The sequence below is a fragment of the Electrophorus electricus genome, chromosome 4 (assembly GCF_013358815.1).
Source record: "Electrophorus electricus isolate fEleEle1 chromosome 4, fEleEle1.pri, whole genome shotgun sequence".
Classification (NCBI taxonomy): domain Eukaryota; kingdom Metazoa; phylum Chordata; class Actinopteri; order Gymnotiformes; family Gymnotidae; genus Electrophorus; species Electrophorus electricus.
Genome location: NC_049538.1, coordinates 30723382 through 30742582, shown reverse-complemented (window position 1 = coordinate 30742582; position 19201 = coordinate 30723382). Strand labels below are relative to the sequence as shown.

The 19201-nt window shown below is 48.1% G+C and overlaps 1 protein-coding gene across 3 annotated transcripts; it reads left to right on the top strand.

The window, feature by feature from the left end:
- The first annotated feature begins 97 nt into the window (after positions 1–97).
- Positions 98–19169, top strand: eea1 (early endosome antigen 1). 3 transcript variants are annotated; one of them, XM_035525565.1, is made up of 30 exons: positions 98–604; positions 2507–2581; positions 2772–2884; positions 3150–3204; positions 3300–3365; positions 3507–3546; positions 3692–3796; positions 3976–4097; positions 4241–4396; positions 5678–5692; positions 5881–5976; positions 7573–7911; positions 7992–8141; positions 8597–8716; positions 8890–9093; positions 9765–9965; positions 10174–10287; positions 10481–10636; positions 10905–11044; positions 11183–11513; positions 11864–11965; positions 12567–12761; positions 12992–13174; positions 13405–13590; positions 13772–13903; positions 15142–15327; positions 15543–15781; positions 15873–15993; positions 16137–16235; positions 16963–19169. In XM_035525565.1, exons 1-30 carry the CDS (start codon positions 581–583, stop codon positions 17083–17085), a joined length of 4188 nt encoding a protein of 1395 aa, XP_035381458.1. In that variant the 5' UTR covers positions 98–580; the 3' UTR covers positions 17086–19169. The 3 variants fall into 3 exon arrangements, with proteins under 3 accessions (XP_035381458.1, XP_035381459.1, XP_035381460.1); XM_035525566.1 differs by lacking the exon at positions 5678–5692 and having other exon boundaries at positions 99–604; XM_035525567.1 differs by lacking the exons at positions 98–604; positions 2507–2581 and having other exon boundaries at positions 2847–2884; positions 3300–3361.
- Positions 19170–19201: the final 32 nt, after the last annotated feature.

Genomic DNA, 19201 nt, shown 5'->3' with positions numbered 1-19201 from the left:
CTCACAGTATTATACTTCAGAGATGTTACATATAAAGTACCAAAAATAAAAATAAAAATCAAAGAACAGGTCATAGGGCGATGAAAGTTTGATTAAGCTGCTTTCAGATGACAGGAAATTTTTGTTTCTAGCAGTCTAAAAACCTGTCCTGCGAAGTATGTTGGTTATACTGACAGTGAACATGGAAAACGCTGTGTGGTGTGTGTCTATTCTCAGACATATGACAGAGTCGTCCGTGACCGCAGTTTCATTGTTTTTCCTTTCTTCGCGGCAGTAGGCGGCAGAAATCAGTTATCTGCTATTGGAGACTAATGTAATCGTTAAGTAAACGTGAATGAAATCGGTGTGGCCAAATAACGGAAAGAGAATGCGATTATTGCACGAAATATGTCAAAAGATAAGCGCGGTGTAACAGCCCCGCCCTCTCGCCACGCTGAACCCCGCCCACCACATCCCTGAAGCGCTCGTGGACGACTCGCTCAGGGCAGGTGTCAACATTGGAAAATATAGAAAGCTAAGCTAGACACATCGCCGAGGCGACGGTCCGAGACACTTGATTCTCTTCGGTTAAAGAAAAAAAATGTTAAGGCGAATACTGCAAATGGTAAGACAGAAGCAGAAAGCTTGTAACGTTGCTCAATCTGTGGTTTGATGATATGCTAGCTGGGTGAGCTAACCTGACAGGAATAGATACCGTTAGCAGGCTAGCTAACCTGACACGAATAGCTACCGTTAGCAGGCTAGCTAGCCGCAAAAACCGCCTAATGCTAGGCAGTGTACGGCAGGCCTGGAGCACAACTCACGCACACACTGTGCGTTAAAATGTGACCAAAAGCTTTTTATTAGCCTTATGTGTATGTGTTTATCCTAAGGTCAGATAGCTATAAATGTCATGAAAGCAGCCATAGCAAAGTCGTGTTGTTGGCGAGATGGCTTGGCCCGTTTATTTTGAACGACTACAGCTAGCTGTGCTAAGCTATCTGACGCTAAGCTAGTGTAGCGTAGTAAATGACCGCCGATTCGCCTGTAAACTAGCTGCACAAGCTGCAACCGCCGAATGTCGCTATACCTTTGACCTATTTACCTACTCCAATGAGCTAATTTCATTGCTTTTATGATTTTCCTATTCATTATAAGTTACGAGATCGTGCAGTGGTCATCAGAGCAGAACTTACCCCTGGGTTCCACATGCTTCAGTTTTTATTTGGTTGGGTTTATTTACTTCTCCATTTAATTTATTTGACCGTTTTTATCTTTTTAAAAGTGTTAGAGATTCGGCTTGTTGACTTGAGTGAGCAGCAGTGGGTTGACATCTACGATTAACATGTAACCAAATACACGCGATAGATGCCACGGTCCAGTTAGTCAAGTCTCGTGACTGACACGGAAATAGTAAACTACCAGCAGCAGCAATGCTACTGGGGTATGTAGTACGGTTATTCTGCCCCGAGAACGCTTCAGAGGTGCTGGGTTCTCCTCAGTGGTGTGTGTGTGTGTGTGTGTGACAGTATGTAGCTTGTGTCTCTTAAGAAGTGGGTGATTGAGAGACACAGTTTACAAGAAAACAGCAGAGACTTGGCTTGACATTAGTCATGGGATTTGGTCTGAAGTCATTAAGGATAAGTTCTGCTCTGATGACCACTGCACGATCTCGTAACATATAATGAATAGGAAAATCATAAAAGCAATGAAATTAGCGCATTGGTCTGAAGTCAGACCAAATGCTTCTCAGAGGGTTTATAGTTATGATTTAGTCTATTTTTATTTATTCATCTATGAGATAGCTAGTAACAAATTTTTAATAGTATGCTAATAAGAAATGGCATTATAGCGGCATTGTAATAGAAATCTTCCTGCAACTCAAGTTACTTAGATTTAGCCTGCTTGGAAAAGAGAGAGTAATGCGCCATTGTGGGGTTATGTTGTATTGTTTGAGTCAGCTGTGGCTGCAGTGGTCTGGTTGCTAGGGTCAGAGATTACTAGGGGAAAATGTTGAACATGTTTCTAAGACGGTGTTGACTTTCACCCTCATGCACGTCTTCAGATGACCCTGAATGACCCGCGATGCTAAGTGCAGCCAAAGAGTGGGTGACAGCATGCAATGGTGCCACACCCCCCCTTTCCACGTTCCTTGTATTGAAGCCAGGTTGTTTGTCAGTCCAGACCTGCATGGGAGGGATGTCTGTGTCCTGATTTAAGGCCTCTCATTCCCATGACTCCTCCTTAAATATCCAGCAGGGGGCGTAATGCTGAGTTTAAGATTTGAATAATGTCTATTTTCATTGTGATGGTACTTCTTGATGATTTGTAGAAGTTTGTGGTGACATCACTCATGGGACCAAAGACTTAGACGATAGACCAGTTTAGATTACAGGGTGGCACATTCAGTATTGCCAAAATAATAGTGTGTTAGAAAGCTATGCAACTCAGTGTGACCCTTTTCAATTTTACTCTCTTTCTTTCTCTCTTTCTTTTTCTTTTTCTCTCACTCTCACTTTCCTCACAGACTCCTGGGAAAGGCGGTGCCCAGACACCTGAGTCTGATCAGCCGTCTGCTGAAATGAACAATGAGACATCAGAGGTAACTTGGATGTGAATGTTTGTTTACTTTAACTCTTGCAGCACCTTTTAAGATAAACATCCAAACATTCCATTCATACATTAATTTTGCCTCCACTGTATAATTATATCCTGCAAAAGCAGAATACCAGACTTTCATTACTGACATTGCTCCTTCCCGAAAGTTAATGTTGCTGCGTTCCTGTGCACAGGGATTTATTTGTCCACAGTGTATGAAGTCCCACAACTCTGCTGAGGAGCTTTTCAAACATTATGGGATCTTCCATGAGGCTCAGGACCAGTCCACACAACTGGGCCCTAGCAGGTCGGATCAGAACCGCCCCCCCCCACCCTTCTCTCCAGTCCTCACACCTCTGTTCTCCTCCTGTCTGGTTTATTTGGACTTGGCCAGTCTCCTTTCAGATGTTTGGAAGGAGACACTGTTGGTTTGGCTGTAGTGTCTGTCAGAGAGTCCCGTATAGTTGAAAAATAAAATCTATTACAGAGCAGTTTTTAAGTCTTGTGAGCTGAATATCAGAGGGAGGCCTTCACTGGTTTGTTGCGTCATCACATGTTGGTTTTGTTTTCAGGGAGGACTTAACTCTATTGCGACAGGAGGTGCAGGACCTGCAGGCCTCACTGAAGGTAGCCACGCTGCACAAATGAGCGTTTCCGTTGTAAGATTTTTTCCTGGCTTTATAGTCTACGCCACCCAAACCCTTCAATTGTGTACATTGCAGGAAGAACGATGGTTTTCAGAGGAACTGAAAAAAGAACTAGACAAAGTTCAAGGACAACTGAAGCAAGTAATTTCTTTAAAATACTAATCCAATGCTGTCTGTCGCGAGGTTAATGCACTCTGCTCCAAACGGAGCCAACTGAAAGGAACTGCCAGTCCATAAGTGCTTCTGCTGTCATTTAACATTGTCTGATGGTCTCCCTCTCAGGGACAGCAGACTGACGGCCAGACAGGTGGAGAGGAGTCCGGTGAGTTCCTTCTTACCTGCCCGTTTCCTTCACAGACGGGTTTGGTGCAGACATGTTGGCTGGCTTTCTCTTTTCTTTTTTGAATGCTTCAGATGACATTTTTCCTGTTTTGAAATGGAAATTCTTGGTTTAAACGTGTCCTCAGAGCTGGAGATGAAGCTCCACCAGGCAGAGACAGAAACGTTCAACATCAAACAGATGAAAGACCTGTTTGAACAGAAAGCTGCTCAGCTGGCTACTGAGATAGTAGGTAGGACAAACCTCACAACATGGCTGCCTGCCGTTCTTGTTCTTCTTTCTTTTTCCCCTCTTATGCCAGGGGAAGTTGTCTGCTGGATATGGGCCCTGTAATTGGCCATTTGTCTTGCCAACCCCACCATGGCCCTGTCGCTGATCGCCTTGTGGTTGTTTGTGTGTGTGAAATGCCAGACATTAAGTCTCGCTATGATGAGGAGAGGAGTCTTAGAGAGCTGGCAGAGCAGAGACTGGCCAACGTGCAGGAGGAACTTCAGAGAGAGAGACAGGAGAAAGACAGACTCTCCACAGAACTGGTAACACCTCAAAAACCACTACAATTCGACAGTTTACCATGTAAAATAAAGGGTTAGTTTTCCACACGGAGCCTCCAAAGCCTCGTCGGGTCTGCGTGTGAGCTGATGCTGAGCTGAGCGCTGGCTTCCGTGTGTTCCTGCAGCTGCAGAGGCCGGGCTTGGAGGACGTGGAGGTGCTGAAGACGGAGCTGGTGCAAGTGCAGACGCTCATGGACAACATGACACGCGAGAGGGAGGCGGAGTCAGCGCAGCTGAAGACCCAATACGAACGGCTGCAGGCCAATTTCACAACCTCCGAGGTAGGCCGACGTCGGTACATCGAGCGTGCACGCGGTGTGGCGAGAGTAGGTTTCCCTCACTATCAGTGATTCTGTTTTTGTTTAGGGAAAGGTGCAGGATCAACAAAATTGGATGTTAAAAATAGGGGTGAAAAGTTTGATTATCTTAGGATTAGGACAAAATTCTCTTTGCTGTGAGATTATTCATAAAACACGTGTGTTGCCCTACCCACTACTCTCTGCCCCCGGGGGTGAAAGATCAAAGAAGGGGCAACTGCATGTCTGAAACAATAAACTACGAACTGAGGGTTAAAGGTTGCACGTCCTCTTCACTGGATTAGAGATTTGTAGTCATGAGAATTTTTGTGTATGTAACTGCACTCACAACAAATAAATGAACAATGTTTTTGACGTTGAATTCTCCACATTCCTTTACGTATGGTCTTATTTCAGCCATCTCATGGCATTTATACTTTATTGCTATAAAACCTCAAAACCGTTGTTATTACGTGAAGCTGGAAGGTCTCTGTGTTGGTGGGGTGGCAGTGTTGTGGGTAGCTTTGCATTCTCCTGGTGAGAGTTTGCAGGTCAGCTGCAGCTCTGCTCCTCTAGGCCTGTTCCTTTAGACATACTGTTTAGGCAAGGCAAGTTTATTTATAAAGACACTTCAGAGTGTCTTTACAAAGAAAAGAAAAGAACAAGATATAGTAGACCTAAAGTTAGTTATAATGTACTATTTGAATTAAATGTATGAAAAGAGAAGTAGATAGAAGATGAGCAGTGCAGTACCGTCGCTGAAAGCTAACAATACAGTGTCTTAAACTGAACTGGCTCCATATATCCCATCTGCTAAAATGTTTCCTGTAAACGAGACTGTGATCACCTGCAGGGAAACCATTGAAGCACCTCAGTGCAGATTCGCTCTGATTATGTGAAGGGTTTCCCACTATTAGGTTTTTCTCCTCTGCACACCGACCTGCTTCTAGCGTCTTATGAGCCTAGTCTGCCCTCTACTGGCAGAGCATGAGAGTTTCGCTATATTGTTGCTGGATTGCTTGTTAAACAACGTTTTTAAAATAATCTTGGAAGGAAAAAGTACAGTTACAGTTTATAAAGTTCTGTTTTGTCAGATGTTATGTTGTCTCCCTGTTGAGATCAGATACTGTAGTGCCATGGGTCAGACACCGTAGTGCCATGCTTTGTGTTTTTCACTCACCTGCATGTCAAGTTGTTCTGAGCTTTGCCTCTTTCTCTCTGTGTTTCCCCTCACTCACACTCTGCGCACATTCTTCTGTATTGGAGATTCGTAAACTGGAGGTAACGCTGGGATATGTTAGCATGTTGGCATGCGTGTGTGTGTTTGTGTGAGCCACGTGTGTGTGTGTACCAGGTATGTCTGCACATGTCAGCCAGGTGTGTGTGAGTGTGCGTGTACTCGCATGAGGGCTGCTGAGCGGTTGTCCTCTGTGTAGTGAAAGGTCTGGTGTTGTGGTGCTTGTGTACAGACAACCATCTCAGGGCTGAGGGCCGAGCTGGAGAAGGGACCTCAGGAGACTGCTGTGTACACTCAACAGATCCACCAACTCCAGCAGAAGAACCAGGTACACACACACACACACACACACACCCACACACACACACACAGTGTAGTGTGTTACAGCGGGGTACAGTATGAGCTACTGCAGTTTTCTGACTACACCTGCTCCAGAAACAGCAGCCCTGCTCCCCCGCCTGTTCTATCCTCTACGTCCATGTCCAAGATTAAGTGCGCTCTGCGCTGATATTAAGCACCGTCAGCAGCACGACACACTTTACACAAGATGCCCCTGTGTCCTTGTCGCCGTGGTGACATCACTGGCCATCTGAGTGTGCTGACATGTTTCGGAGCTGCTGTAATTAGACCAGCAGGGCTGCATATGTTTCTGTTCCAGCACCGTCCTTCATCGTGACACATGGGCCCAGGTAATGGGCTTGGACTGTGTATGTGTGTGGGGTTGGAATGTCCAGGGGAAAGTGGGCAAAAATGAAAAACCCAGCTCTACCAGTGGAAGAGATGTGTGCTTGGTCACGCTGTGACAGCGTTCTGCCACAGCGGGAGGGTCAGTGTACTCAGATCTATTGCGCGACGTGTCCAAAACAGGCTTTGTTACACGAGACACAGTGTACCTTTCAGTAACGTGTTTTAAATAACTCACGAAGAAGCCATGAAGCTCTTCTCCAAAACATACAGCCTGGTCTGAACCCACGTCAGCTGCATGGAGGCTTTGAGGTTGGAGTGCATAGAGTAAATGTTAACGGCAGACGTGAAACAGCAAAAGATGCACATTAAACGGACATGTGAACAGGAGAGTCGCTGCGGACGTTTTTCAGGAGAGGGGAGAAAGGAGGTGAGGGGGTAGAAGATCACCTCGTAAAGGCCAAGCCCAGCTGTCTCCTGCCTGAGCAGCACATGGAGTGAGTGTGATGGAGTGAGATACATGCCAAGCCTGTCAGCAGCCCTGTCCTTATCAGCTCCACCTTTATGGCTGTTGGAGAGCAGAGTTCAACACGTCTCCACGTCCAGGCGTCATAAAAACTCTCCGCTCCTTTCCTGCCCTGCGACTGGGGACGTGGAAGTCTTCATGAGGACTGCTGTTGGACTCTCCTTCTGAACATGTTATAAATAACAGTTGTTTCTGTACACATTGTTTATCCGTTTCTCTGCTCTCTACCCCTTTTCATATCCATAAATTCAAGAAACATTTTCTTATATAAACTGGTTTCACCTCCTAGAACGTTGGACTTTGCTTGCACTGCTGATGAAAGACCTTTGTCTGAAATGTCCTGTTTCTCTGGTAACCATGTGTACCTGCAATTTTGACTATCTACCAATCTCGCTCTCTCTCTGTTGCGCTGTCTCGCTCTTGCTCTCTGTGTGTGTGTGTGTGTGTGTGAGAGATACAAACATACATATACATACACATGCATTTATATATATATATATATATATATATATATATATTTTTTTTTTTTTTTTTTTTTTAAAAATATATAAAAATGCATGTGTGTTTGTATATCTTACAAAAGAAAATATAACTTGCAGGGTTATTCAGAAAATATCATAGGCGCATCAGAGTTCTGGTTCCTGTGTCTGTGTAGTGTCTGCTCAGAGGTTTCAGGATCCATTCAAGCCCGTTTTCTCTACTGCCTTTTCCCAGCTGCTGTCCGAGAAGCTGGCACAAAGGGAGAAGGAGAACCAGGAGGTGGAGAAGCGCCTGTCTCAGGAGCAGACCTCCAAGAAGAGCCTGCAGGCCAGCCTGCACCAGCGGGATCTGGAGCTCCAGGAGAGCCAGGCACGGGCATCGGCAGGGGAGGCTGCGCTCGGCCGGGCCCGGGCCGAGGGGGCCGAGCGCGGGGAGGAAGCGGGGCGGCTCCGGCGGGAGCTGGCTGAGCTGGAGAAGGTCCAGCAGGAGCTGAAGGCCGAACGCAAGCAGCTGCAGCACCAGAGGGAGGAGCGCGAGAGCCAGGGCCTGCAGCAACAGAGCCAGATCAGCCAGGTGAGGGTGCAGGCACGCGGCCTGGAGAGACAGCCGTAGCTGACGTAGCGTCTCACGGCTGTGTGCGCTGTGTGCTACAGCTGCATGCGAAGCTACTGGAGGCGGAGCGTCAGCTTGGGGAGGTGCAGGGGCGGATGAAAGAGCAGAGACAGCTGTCCGGAGAAAAGCTGAAAGATCGAGAACAGCAGGTGGCAGAAGTGCAGCTCAAACTCTCACGCTTGGAAGAGCAGGTACTGGGGACTGGGACTGGGTTAAGGGGTTTCCAGGGGAGAGCTGCCTGAGACACACATGTGTAATTCTAGCTGTTTGCTAGTATTCTGAAGTTTTTTGATGTTTGTATTTGTTTATTTGTCTTTGAAACAAATAATCCCAGTTTCAGGTCATTTTAGATATTTTCACCCTTCTCGGAATCAAAAAGCCTGAAAAATGCTGTCATTTTCAAAATTAACTTCAATATTTAAAAATCTGAAATTTAAGCTTAGCATTTAAACACAGTATTGCAAAGTGAATGAGAATGATTGATTGAATGTGAGGTTTATAAAGAGGAATGTGTGTTGGAGATGACCCATTCCCGTGATTGACTGACTGTGGTCATAACACCAAGAACACAGAGAACGTGGCAGCATTGGTGTGGTGTAAGACTGGGCGCATGCTCTGTGTTGTTAACGCTTGTGTGGTGTCCCAGCTGAAGGAGACCACCACCAGGTCCACAGACCTGCAGCAGCAGCTGGACAAGTCCAAACAGCAGCACCAAGAACTGCAGGCCCTCCAGCAGAGCACCAACGGCAAGCTCCGAGAAGCCCAGGTAACTGATGTATAAAACCTTGACTCTAATAATGTTCAAAGAATGATGAATTGATGAAGTTGATACTATGTACACATAACTGTTGGCATGGTTGATCCCTAAATCTGGGAGCTCCTCTCTGTCGTGTGCTGTAAGCTTCACGTCCTGAGCTCCAACTGTCTTCTCTGTGGTAGAACGACTTGGAACAGGTCTTGCGTCAGATCGGAGACAAAGACCAGAAGATCCAGAACCTGGAGGCCCTTCTCCAGAAGAGCAAGGCCTCTCTGGGCCAGCTGGAGGCCGAGCGGGAGGACTTGTGTGCTAAGATCCAGGCGGGAGAAGGAGAGGCTGCTTTACTCAGCCAGCTCCAGGAGAAGAACCACGCACTGCATGAGCAGGTGAACCCACACTAGGGCTTGTCGGTTCAATGCGTCCGATATTTAACACAAGATTTGATATGGAAAAGTCAGTATTGCAGTCAATTATTGTAAACAGGCTCAAAGGGTCCACATCAAAGCTGCCAGAGGACTGTAAGGTTTTTTAATTAGCATCAGTGGATTTTTACAGCAGTGGAGTTTCCTTTTTCTGCATTTGTCTGTATATTGCCAGTGAGGAGATGAGGAGAATATTTAGCTGAGATGGATATCAGCAAAGCATGCAAGGTATTGTAGAACAACACGAACAATGAATATGGAAAGAAACAAAAATGGTTTTGGCTTATTTATCTTTTCATGAAAATATTAAATGTTGATATTTTGAGAAAATGTTGATATTTTGTGCTTTATAGTATTGTGAGAACAGCACTTTATAGTATTATTTTTGCTAAATTATGGACTGTGTATGGAAAACCTGTATTAAATAAAAATATATGGTGTTGTTTTAGTTAAGATGTTTTTAGAACAAATCATTATTTTTTTATAGCACAAAATCAGTGTAAATCCAAATGTAAATATATATTTTATCCATAAATACTTTTGTTTAGTACAGATCCAGCATACCCACAGATATGAGATGGTGTAAGCCTTGTACGAGATGCCCTTTAGCTGATACATTCCTGCTTCACGCACAGATATCCCAGCTGACAGACAAGATGAGGAACCAATCAGAGAGTCATAAGCAGGCCCAGGAGAACCTGCACGAGCAGCTGCAGGAGCAGAAGAGTCAGGGGCGCTCGGTGCAGGACCGCTGCCAGACACTAGAGGGCGTCGTGGCTGACCTCACAAGCCAGCTCACGCAGAGCAAGGAGAGGGTGGCACAGCTTGACACCCAGGTGCCATGTTTATAAGCCTGTACAGAGTGTTTATAAAGGATTAGGGGTTCAGAGTCATATGAGATGAGAAACAATTATAACAGGTCTACTGTAATTGAAAGGTCAAAATACATGGTAGTTTGGTTATTTTCTACTTTCAGACGAGTGCTGAGAAATACTTGAAAATATGAAGTATTTGTGTGATAAGATTATTTTGTGTGTGTCACAGCTAAAGGCTAAGACAGAAATGCTATTATCTGCTGAAGCTGCCAACACTACCCAGAGAGCAGACCTGGAGAACCACCTGGAAACAGCCCAGAATGCACTGCAGGACAAGCAACAGGTACTTGGCCAGTTAAAGAAGTCGTTCTTCCTCCCTTTACCTGTAATATTTCAGGAAATGAAACTCAGTTGAATTATCTAGGAGTATTAGCGAGTATTTAATCAGGTGTTTGTGTGTGTGTGTGTGTGTGTGTGTGTGTGTGTGTGTGTGTGTGTGTGTGTGTGTGTGTGTGTGTGCGCGTGCGCGTGTACAGGAGGTGAGTCGGGTCCAAGCCCAGCTGGAGGAGCAGAACTGTAGACTGCAGGAGCAACAACTGCAGTGTTCTCAGCTGGACACCAGTCTGAAGGAGACCAGGGAACAGCTGCTGTTTGCAGAACAGAGGACCGACACACTGGAGACACAGGTCAAGGTGAGACACACATGCACACACTGACTACATAGATGACACTTCATCTCACACACAACTGGCCACTGTCAGGCTCTTTCCTGCTGTACTATGATTGACTCCCTCAGCCATCTCATTTCATTGGTCTGGCTCCATTTTTTGAGCATATCTTCTTGCATCGTGTTTATGATGTCTCACTGTGTGTGTGTGTGTGTGTGTGTGTGTGTGTGTGTGTGTGTGTGTGTGTGTGTGTGTGTGTGTGTGTGTGTGTGTGTGTGTGTGTGTGGCTCAGAAAGCAGAGGCAGAGTTAGCAGAACTGCACTCTGCACAGGAACAGGCACAGATGGAGCGTCAGAGGCAGCAAGAGCAGCTCAGTGAGATGAACACGAAGAACACAGAGCTCAGCCGCTTGCTGGACACTGAGAGACAGGGGTAGGTCTTTACTCAGCCACCATTCAGGGGTAGGTCTTTACTCAGCCTCCACTCAGGGGGAGGTCTTTACCTATGAATTTCTATCTGTTATATCTGTGTGGTGATGACTCTCTCTATCCCTCTCTCTTTCTCTCTCAGGGCAGCAGCACTACAGGAGGAGCTGCAGGAGAAGACCTCATCGCTGGCGGAGGTACGGGCACGGCTGGAGGAGGCGGTGCGTGGGCGGAACGCCCTGCAGAGCAGCCTGGATCAGGCTGGCGAGCAGAGCCGGGCGCTACAGACCCGCCTGGAGCAGAAACTGCAGGGTTTGGGAGCAGAGCTGCAGAAAGCCTGTCAGCAGGCTGAGACGCAGGCTCACGAGCTCTCCTCGGCGAAGGAGTCCCTGAGCAGGACTGCTGCAGCCCTGGAGGTCAGCCAGGCACAGCTGGAGAAGGAGAAGAAGAGGAGTTGTGTAGCTCTGGAGGAGAAGGTGAGGGCTGGGATATCTGTTCATTGGCCTAAATCCTGCTCTAACCAACTCCACACTTCTGACTGCCACTGAAGGTGTCCACCCCTCCCTTCGAAAGCCACACCCTCCCTTCTATAAAGCCCCGCCCTCCAAAAAAGCCATGCCCGCTTAGCTTACCATTCGACGTGCTTCATGACTCCTTGTAGAGAGGTTTACTGCTTAATACAGCCGGACCATGTTGAATATGTTAATTACTGACTACAAGAACCCGGCTAAGTAATGTTGGTGATGTTGCTGGTTGAGGGAAGGGGGGCTATGGGTGTCGTAGAACTGGCGGGAGAATGAAAGTTTTGTCCCTGGTCTCTCTGCAGGAGAAATATCACCAGAAGGCCCTACAGGAGGTTCAGAAGATCACGCAAGCCACAGGCAAGGAGCTGAGTGCAGCCAAGTCTCAGCTGCAGAAATCGGCAGAGGTGGGTTTCCACGCTGCTGTGGAGGGGCACAACACACTGACGCCTTAAACAGAGACTTCCAACACTAAGGAAAAGTGAAATAAAAATGACAAATGCATCATGATAGCAAAATCTCACACTGCAGTAGGCTTCCTTAAACTCTTAAATATTGTAATATCAAATCAGAAGGCGTCTGCCAACCTTTGCCCACAGTTCCTTAGACGTATTTTACACTGCGGACACGTCCCCACCAATCTCTGGAATGGCTCATTTTGTCCCTGCCCCTTTTTAAATGTGTACTGTGAAAATATTAATGTTTCATCTCCAGCTTTCTTGAAATTTATTCAATGATAATTTGAGCTGTAATGAAAGAAAACATTTGTGCTTGTATTTCGTGTCGTGACACAGATGTTCAACACGGCACAACTGACACTTCCTGAAATGTTTTTTTATCAAAATAAATTTTATTACAATTTTAGTACAAATATATGTTAAGCTATAGTGCTGATACTTTTTCTGTTGTTCAACATATGGCCTGATGACAAACGCAGCCATATGTTTAGTGAAACCTTCCTTTCAATCCAAGTGTTGATTTCCTTTGTATGCGTGTGTGCGCATTTAGGTGAAGAAGGGTCTTCAGGCCCAACTGGTGACACTCCAGGCCCAGCTGGTGCAGGCTCAGGACACGGTGAAGGACAGCGAGAAGGTCACACAGCAGCTGCAGGGACGGCTGGACGCAGCCCAGGGCTCCTATAACCAGGAGGTGAAAAAAATGCACAGCCAAGTGGCAGAGTTGCAGACTGCCCACACCAAGAAGGTACGCGCTGCCCTCCCATGCGCAGTGGGGTTGTGGGTCTGCTGTCAGGAAGGGTCCTGTCACGCCTGTCACACATGTGACGGGGGGTGGCTTAAACGTTACTATGGAACGGGATATTACAAGGCAGTTCAGCATCTAAGCAAAATCACGTTTGCTCTGTTAGGGCCGTGATGATGGACTACCCCTTCAGTGTGAGTGTTTTTGTGTGTGTGTGTGTATGTGTGTGTCAGGTGGAGGACCTGGCTAAGCTCCAGCAGCAGCTAGCTGCGCTGTCTGCAGAACTGAGCTCAGAGAAGACACACAGTGCGGAGTTGCAGAAGACGTGTGACAGCACCAAGCAGAACCTGGTCCAGCTCCAGTCAGACTACTACGGCAGGGAGTCTGAGCTGTCCGCCCTGCGCCAGGACCTGAAGGTGTGTTTGTGCGGAGGACACGCACGTGTGTCTCCTGTTCATGTGAAATGTGCGTGTCCTGGTTTGAAGTCCAGTTAAAGTGACATGTTGTGGTTTTTGTGTTGGTTGTGGTGTGCTTGATTTGTGTGTGTGGTGTCGTGTCTGGTTTGTGGTCTGCTTTGTTTGGTATTTGTTTGGTGCTGTGTTGCTTGCGGTGTGTGTTTGTGTGTGGGGTGTGTTGCATTTTGTAGGCATGTGAGGAGAAGCTGGCTTTGACTCAGGAGGAACTGAAGGCCAGCACTAACCAGCTGACCAGCCGAGACTCCCTGATCCAGGAGCTGAAGACGGGCAGCGAGGTGCTGGAGAAGGAGCTAACCAGGAGGGCAGAGACAGTGAGACAGCAGGACGATGCCCTGCGCATGCTCCAGGGACAGCAGGTAGGTCTCACACACCTGTATGGGGCTCGGACACCCGCCGTTCCTCCTGACGTGTGTGTGTGTGTGTGTGTGTGTGTGTGTGTGTGTGTGTGTGTGTGTGTGTGTGTGTGTGTGTGTGTGTGTGTGTGTGTGTGTGTGTGTGTGTGTGTGTGTGTGTGTGTGTGTGTGTGTGTGTGTGTAGGAGGTGACCCAGGAGGAGCTGAAGAAACATCTTGCTCAGGTAGAGGAGCTGAAGGTGGTGCAGGGTGAGCTGGAGAAGGAGCGAGACAGGCTGAGCTCTGAGCTCAAAGCTCTGGCCAGCAAAAGCACCAAGGTGAGGGTCTCCAGCTCCCCTTCAGTCTATCACATCTTTCTTTTTTTTCTATGTGTCTATTGCTCAAGCTGTTTAATAAACCGGGAGGTGTTTACCCTCAGATAGGCTCACGTTTAGGACGCGTCTGGGGTCTGCGCGCCGTAGTGTTTACCCTCAGATAGGCTCACGTTTAGGACGCGTCTGGGGTCTGCGCGCCGTAGTGTTTACCCTCAGATAGGCTCACGTTTAGGACGCGTCTGGGGTCTGCGCGCCGTAGTGTTTACCCTCAGATAGGCTCACGTTTAGGACGCGTCTGGGGTCTGCGCGCCGTAGTGTTTACCCTCAGATAGGCTCACGTTTAGGACGCGTCTGGGGTCTGCGCGCCGTAGTGTTTACCCTCAGATAGGCTCACGTTTAGGACGCGTCTGGGGTCTGCGCGCCGTAGTGTTTACCCTCAGATAGGCTCACGTTTAGGACGCGTCTGGGGTCTGCGCGCCGTAGTGTTTACCCTCAGATAGGCTCACGTTTAGGACGCGTCTGGGGTCTGCGCGCCGTAGTGTTTACCCTCAGATAGGCTCACGTTTAGGACGCGTCTGGGGTCTTTCTCCAGTAAGACCCGTCACAAGCCTGCTACTTTGGCATGAAATATATTAGGAGACGATATTTAAAATGGAGTCGTGATGTAACCAGTCCCTCAGGAACACACAGACTGCCTGTCCACTCAGGTGTCTGCTGGTCCTGTAGCACTTTTCTCCACTTTTTAGTTCCCGTCCACAATTCGACAGAGTTCCCATTCCAAGACTAAAACATCCAGGCGTGGTGTGAGGTGTCCGTCTCTCAATTTCTTCTCTCAATTCTTGCTATTTTCACTCCGTCGTCCATAACTGACAGAAGAGGAAATGATTGGGAGAGCTGGTTTGAATATTAGTGGTAGATCAGTGGTGAAGTTACTGGACTAGTAATCAGAAGGTGGCCAGTTCAAGTTGCAACTGTTGGGTCCTTGAGCAAGACTCTTAAGCCCCAATTACTAAGTTATGTTCAGTCAGACTTGTAAGTCGCTTTGGATAAAAGTGTTGGGTAAATGCTGTACATGTAAATATTTATGTCTTAACTCCTTTATGCAAAAGTCTTGAATTACTTTTAACAGTAAGATACCATGATAAGACTTCACTAAGCTTTTCTGTGCCAGGGATTTATCTTGCTCAGGAAGGTTCATTATTCCATACTGTGTGTCTGTGTGTCTGTGTCTGTGTGTGTAGGAGCTGAAGGAGCTCCAGGCAGCAAGACAGGTGTTGCTGCAGCAGAAGGTGGAGCTCCAGGGCCGGGTGGAGGCAGGGCAGGCCACGCTGGAGCAGGAGCAGAGAGACCACCAGAGCACCCGCGACACCATCACACACACACAGCAGCAGCACAGAGTGGAAATGGACAAGCTCCGCAGTCAACTGGTACTGAACACACACACACTGCACTATTGACCAGTTCTAATGTAGCATGCGATGTTAAATTTGTCCTGTCACGTTCCCTGCGTAACACTGCACTAGATGTAACATGGACAGTCTGTCACTGTTTAATTCATTTGATTGCCTTTCTTTCACTCTCTCCCTCTTTTTCTCTATCTCTCTTTCTCTCTCTGTCCTGCCCCCCCCTTCCTCCCTGCGAGGCGTCGGAGGTGAAGTCTAAGGAGGAAGAGGAGAAGCGTGGTGAGGAAGCATGTGCTCGCCTCTCCGTGCAGGTGTCTGCCCTCAACGAGAACGTGGCCACCCTGAAGCGTGAGTGGCAGGGGAGCCAGCGGCGCGTGGCCGAGCTGGAGAAGCAGACGGATGAGTTACGGGGGGAGATCGCTGTGCTGGAGGCCACTGTGCAGAACAACCAGGATGAACGGCGCGCCCTGCTGGAGAGGTGTGGAACTGCGCATGCATGTACACACGCGCGCGCACACACGCACACATACACACACACACACACGCAGCGTCTCTGTGTGCTGTTTTAGGTGTGTGAAAGGCGAGGGTGAGATTGAAAAGTTGCAGAACAAAGTGATGGAGCTCAAGAGAAAACTGGATGACACGACAGCGGCTATGCAGGAGCTGGGACGAGAGAACCAGTCCTTACAGGTAACATACACACACACACACATGCACACGTATGTCTTACAGCCTTGGTCCTTCTGCTAGCTTCTCATTTTTTTGACATCGTTACAGTCAGTAGCGGTAACGCTGTGCTTGTTTGCTGTGGTGCTATGTCTATGCACATGCAGATCAAACAGTCGCAGTCTCTCACGCGGAAGTGGGCAGAAGACCACGAGGTGCAGAACTGCATGGCCTGTGGGAAAGGGTTCAGCGTGACCATCCGCAAGGTGCCACTCACACACAGTCTCTCACTCTCTCTCTCTCTCTCTCTCTCTCTCCCTCTCCATCCCCTGGCCATTTCTCTATTTTTGTCTTACTCAGAGAACCACACACTTGTGCACTTACACACATACTTGCACACTCACACACTCTTGTTTAATGATCTTCAGAGCCCCAAATCAAAACTTTGCTAATGGTCGACCACAGGCACTCACCATTAGACAGACTCCCATTCGGAGTCGTGTTTGTGTGTGTGTGTGTGTGTGTGTGTGTACAGGCTGTATTGTGCAGCAGTACTTTAATCTTGTTCTTGTAGCCGTGCAGGGCTGTCTGGGAGCTGTACTTTAGTTGCCTCACTGCATCTTTGAGCACTGCAGACGTCTCAACCTGACAACAGAATTGAACACCTCCGCTGGGGTTTAGGACAGTACTAGCTCTACTTTGATGCAAAGCCACAGTGCGATGGCTGAAGTCTGCTTCAGTCTCTGATGCAGCCTGTAGGAGACAGTTCTACAGTACTGTTCAGACAGTAATCAGTATCTTTAGATGCCCCCTATGGAGGGGGGTTCATTGGTTCAGCTGTGATCATTAGACATGATGTCTGTTCTCCATCCATCCGTTACTCCAGCACACGCAGCCCATAGGAATGACTTCCACTGCCAGTGAGGTGCTTCCCATGTTAATTCGGGTGTGGCGTGTAAATCCGCGTTCTCTGTCTCTCTCGACCCCCTGCAGCACCACTGTCGCCATTGCGGGAACATCTTCTGCGCTGAGTGCTCGTCTAGGAATGCCCTGACGCCCTCCTCCAAGAAGGCCGTGCGGGTGTGTGAGCCGTGCTACGAAGAGCTGCAGGGCTGAGTGTCCCGCCCCCTGCCCTGCCCTGCCCCAGCTCCCACCCACCATTGACTTCTCCCAGGCAGGAGAGATGATTTACCCCTCTTACCCCAGCTCCGGAGGTGAAGGGGGAGGAGGCGGGGTCACAGCAGGGGGCGGCAGGGAGGGGGTGAGGACAAGCCTGCTCTGATTCGCTGACTGGGTTCCAGGAGTACGCTCTGTCACATCACACAGAGGGACGGGACAGCGCGGTCGCAGGCAGGCCTTGTCTGAACTGTACCAGTGCCTTGCGTGTTTCGGGGGTAGGGGGAACACGGCAGTGTTGGCTGTGTGGCTGAAGGTGGATTTACTGGGAGCTTCCATGCTCTTCTGAGTTTTGTACTGGTCTGAGTGTGGGGTTGCGGGGGGCGAGAAACCAAGACAAAAACAGATCAGAAACCCTTCAGAGTTTAACTAACTGAACTGCACCCTGGCCAGCTCAGTCGCTAACTGATTTGTGTTTTTTGTTTGTTTGTTTGTTTTTAATGATGTATACATACATGCCTGCTGCACTACTTATATCTCCATTTGATTTACAAGTTGTTTGCTTTTATTTTTGCAGTTATCATAGCATTTCCAGACCGCTGTGATGTGACAGCATGTGTGCATGTTTCACTACTCAGTGTGAACTGGCTCTTTAGTTTCTCACACAATCAGTTATTTTCACAGTCGCGTGTCCTGCTTTTAGCAGTTATTGGGCTGGGGCGGTGGGCACACGTGTCTGTGTGGGCGCACGTGCATGTTTTGGTGCTTGTGCGTGTGCACATGCACGTGTGTGTTTGGTTGCACTTGTGTATGTGTGTGTGTGTGCGTGCAGGCATGTATGCCTTCCCAGTATTCCTTCAATCCTCATTTTCACTATCAGGTGTAAATCTCCTTTTCCGCTCCAGCGAGCCCGAGGAGCGTTTAGGAGTGATGGGAGAGGTAGGGTACCTCTGCTCCACCCTGAGATGCCTTCGCAGCCTCTGCCATCAGTGCACTGGACTGTCACCTTGCACCTGTTTTGCAGATGAACCAAAAACAAACATCAAAGCCGCAGTCCAGGTGTTGGCGTGGCACACACAGCAGCAGCAGGGTCAGGGCGGGACTGTCTGCACAGGTGCCGTTCACGCCAGTGCTCGACCCTGTTCAGTCACCAAGGCTGCCACTGCCATGGGCTCAAGGCTTACCAACGCACACTGCTGAGACGCAGGCAGCTCAGTGCATGGGGAACGCTTCATTACCAGCGTGAACACAGCATTTACTTTCTCTCTGAATGTTCCCCCCCCCCCCATCTACCTCCGAGCTGCATGTGCTGAGCGCGTTTACTTTTACTTTAGTGCCATTGTGAAGGATGTCCCGGTCACACAGACGAGACGGCTGTAATGACATCCCCGCCCCAATCACGGAGACGAGACAGCCGTAATGACGTCCCCGCCAAAATCACACAGGCGAGATGGCCATTATTATTTATTGACCACAACCAAGGAGACGTAGACATAATGGCTGTTATGAAAGACACAGAGTCTGGATGAAAGTTTCTTTTTTTCATGTTTTTGAATTCCAGAGGTCTTGCCCTCATGGACTCCAGTGTCAGTCTTCTTAGCCCCCCTGAAATGCAGTACGGTGTCACGCATCATTCTTAGGCACGATCACAATGCTGTAATTATATCCGCAAACAAACATCGCACTCTTCCCGTGTGAGCGTGGGCTGTGGGAGGAGGTCCCGTCGATTGTAAATTCTCATGTGCCATCAGTGACGTCCATTCAAGAGATAACGCTACACTGTAATAAAAACACTCTCCATCGCGTGCATAAGTGTGCATGATCTGTGGAATGGCTTCGAGCTGCATTTCTCCTCACAGTAGTGGCGTGTTACAGTTGTACTGGTCATGTGCTTGTGCCTTAAAGTCCAGCTTTCTTGCGCTCCAGACTGGCCGTCCGCCTGTAGATTACCACTAACTTTCGGTAGGGAGAGGTGCCTGGTTGCAACTTGTGTCAAAATGGATTATGAATATAATTTGTTGAGGTTTGTTTTTTTTAATTTTATCAATATGTTTCAGTAAATAAACTAGGTGTTTCTATTTTCACCGTTTTTGTATTTTATTGCCTAAACCTGCCT